The sequence below is a fragment of the Sinocyclocheilus anshuiensis genome, unplaced genomic scaffold (assembly GCF_001515605.1).
Source record: "Sinocyclocheilus anshuiensis isolate Anshui unplaced genomic scaffold, SAMN03320099.WGS_v1.1 scaffold601, whole genome shotgun sequence".
Classification (NCBI taxonomy): Eukaryota; Metazoa; Chordata; class Actinopteri; order Cypriniformes; family Cyprinidae; genus Sinocyclocheilus; species Sinocyclocheilus anshuiensis.
The window spans coordinates 265,869-269,104 of NW_015536496.1; the positions used below are offsets into that span (position 1 = coordinate 265,869).

A 3,236-nucleotide genomic window follows, 5' to 3' on the forward strand; every position below is an offset into this window, starting at 1 on the left:
TGTGTGTGTGTGAGTGAGTGAGTGCGTGTGTGTGTGAGTGCGTGAGTGAGTTCTGACCTATTATTTCCCACCGGATGTTACAGAAATGAAACATGTTGTGACTGCGATGGTCTGGAATTTTGCGATGAACGACAGATGTGTTTTCTGTGTTTCTCAGGAGAAGGACACGTCTCTGTATCGTCCGGCTCTGGAAGAACTGCGGCGTCAGATTCGCTCCTCCACGACCTCCATGACATCGGTGCCTAAACCGCTCAAGTTCCTGCGACCGCATTACGCCAAACTCAAGGAGATCTACCAGAACATGACGTCAGGAGACAACAAGGTGTGCATCTGCGGCGTCAGTCAGGCAGCGTGATCTGAGGAGTGTTTGTGTGCGGTGTGACAGTCTCTCTCTCTCCGTTTCACAGCAGTTCTGCGCTGACGTGGTGTCTGTTCTCGCCATGACTATGAGCAGCGAGCGAGAGTGTCTGAAATACCGTCTGCTGGGCTCACAGGAGGAGCTGGCCTCATGGGGACACGAATACGTACGGTACGACATGCTAGAGACACTAACATTACACTAGTGTCATGCTAACTGGAACTAATGGAAATCATTTTTAATATATGTTATGAAAAACTAAAATTAGTGATGTTGCTTTGACCACTAACTGAAATAAGTACTAAAATTACAAAATAAAGGTGTTATTTTTTTATTTTAATTTGCATTTTAGTAATTTTTTAATGTGTATTTTATTTTATTTTTTATATTTCTAATTAGCTTTATTTATATTTAAGTTAAAAATATTTATAAATACTATAAACGCTAACTGAAATAAGTTTAAATAGAACTACTAAAATTACAGCAAATTTTAATTTATATAATTCTGGTTTTCATTTTAGTTTAAGTTTCAGTAATTATGTGCTCTTGTCATTTTTATTATTATTATATTTTTACATTTCTAATTAGCATTTATTTTTCATTTCAGTTCGAAATATTTATAAATTTTATAACAAAAATTAGAAAAGTTGCTTTGGTCAAAAATAATTGGTTTGTAGATACAACAAAAATGCATGATTTAAATTATTATTTACATTATTATTATTATATTATTTTTATAATTATCATTATTATAATTATTATTATATATTATTTTTAAAATCAGAATTTATTTCTCCCCTCATATAGATAAACAAATATTGCTTTGGATATTTTTTAAACAACAATTTGCATTTTTAAAGGTACATAACATAATGAATAAAATTAAAATGAAAACTGAAAATATGAAAAAATAAAAGCAAATTCAAAATATTTATAAATTATATAAACAAAGCAAAAATGTTGTTTTGGCCACTAACTGAAATACAATGTTTAGGTTTCAAGTATTAAAATTACTAAAACTACAAAAAAAAAAAAAATCGAAATATGCGCACACACACAAGTGCACACACAAGCACACACTCTCACAAGTGCACACACACACAAACACACACACACAAGCGCACACACACACACAAGCACACACACTCACAAGTGCGCACACACGCACTCGCACTCACACACACACGCACACACAAACAATTGTGCTCAATTCATCAGAGTGCATTATTAGGAATAAAAAAAGCTTTTCTTTGGAATATTAAATGAAAGTTTATCAATTTGCTCTGCAAATTGGGTGTGCAACTTAATGCATGTCAACAGACTGATACATTTATGAACGTAGTAGTTAGCTGCATCTCTAAATATATCAATACATGTAAATATATCATCGCATTGAGGGTATAGGAGGCTGATGGTGATGTGCGAACACACGGCTGACATTCATTTGTTTAGTTTGGTTGCATGGCCTGGAACGGTCGGAGCCGTGATGTCGCTGACAAGCTGCTCTCCTTCAGAGACATCAGAGACGCTCCACACGCCTCCACAGAGACACAGAGTAGCATCCTGAGGAGACCCCAACCTCCAGCACGGTCACACCCAGATTCACTGCCAAACATCGCCTTAACCAGGGTGCTTAACTTTTACAAATATCTAAGCATTCCCACAACAAGATGTTCCGTATGTTTTGTTGTGAATGTCAAAGGTCATGTGTTCAGTCAAACTATTTTGGAGCAGTGTTATTTTAGTATCACTGATATAATATTATAGTTTTTTTATACTATAATATATTTTACTATAATATGTGCATGTATGTATGTACAGTATATGTGTGTGTCCTAAAGAAAAACCAGCTGAGCATTGAGATTTTATTGCGCTTTGTCATGTTAGTATGAATTTCAGACATGCCCAGGTTTGCAGTATTTAATGTGAAGTTGAAGATGTTTTGTCGAAGGTGAATTCGGTGCAGAACGGCTCCGTCACACATCAGACAGACACACTCGTTTAATCAATCTGAACACTTTATGAGGTGATTGGACAGAGCTCTAGCGATGCAGGACTTACTGAGCGCACTTACATATGTGTTCGAGCCCTTAACAAGCAATTATCCTAATTACACACCTGTAAAAAAATCAATTCTGCAATACATGAGCTATTTTAAAGGCCTACGATCAGTACCTGCTCTAACTGAACTGCATTAAAATTCAACAATATAAACACACCTACTTATGCTTGATTATAATTATTTTTACATATTGCAGAAGTCATAAGAATGTTTTTAAACACTACACGTAAGCTGCTCGAATTCAAACATTAGATATTAATACACTGAAAAAAAATGGTGTAGAAGCAGTTTTCGCTCAGAAATTACTAGTAAATTTCACAAATAATTACAAAGAAATAGCAAGTAACAAAATGAATCAAACATGAAATTATGAAGTGGAAAGGCTGTATTTAAACAGAAAATAATAGTAATAATAGTATTAGAGTAATAAGTATGTAAAACATACTTCAATAATCTTAGTTTTATTTTATGACTTTGAAATATTTATTATTATTTCTATTAATTAATTTATTTATTTATTTATTTTACAGTGTATATATATGAAAATGTTTTGTTTGTCTACAAAACTAATTTTTGTTTGGCTATTAAAACTAAACTACACTTTAGATGAAAAGCTTGGATAAAATAAAAAAAATAATAAAATAAAAAATACAAAAATAAACAAAAATAATTAATAATAATTAATAATTATTAATATATTATATTCTTATTGCTATATTAATATTATTAATATATCAATTAATTAAATGTGTAAATGTGTGAGTGTGTGTGTGTGTGTGTGTGTGTGTGTGTGTGTGTGTGTGTGTGTGTGGGTGT

General features: G+C 32.8%; 1 protein-coding gene across 2 annotated transcripts; it reads left to right on the forward strand.

Moving 5' to 3' along the window:
• The first annotated feature begins 43 nt into the window (after positions 1–43).
• Positions 44–571, forward strand: LOC107687259 (26S proteasome non-ATPase regulatory subunit 2-like). 2 transcript variants are annotated; one of them, XM_016484527.1, is made up of 2 exons: positions 44–322; positions 411–571. In XM_016484527.1, exons 1-2 carry the CDS (start codon positions 86–88, stop codon positions 561–563), a joined length of 390 nt encoding a protein of 129 aa, XP_016340013.1. In that variant the 5' UTR covers positions 44–85; the 3' UTR covers positions 564–571. The 2 variants fall into 2 exon arrangements, with proteins under 2 accessions (XP_016340013.1, XP_016340003.1); XM_016484517.1 differs by having other exon boundaries at positions 59–322; positions 408–571.
• Positions 572–3,236: the final 2,665 nt, after the last annotated feature.

Coding starts and splice junctions, on each gene's coding strand:
- LOC107687259 (XM_016484517.1), top strand. CDS start 86: ATGAAACATGTTGTGACTGCGATGGTCTGGAATTTTGCGATGAACGAC. Junction 323..407: donor TGACGTCAGGAGACAACAAG/GTGTGCATCTGC, acceptor TCCGTTTCACAG/CAGTTCTGCGCTGACGTGGT.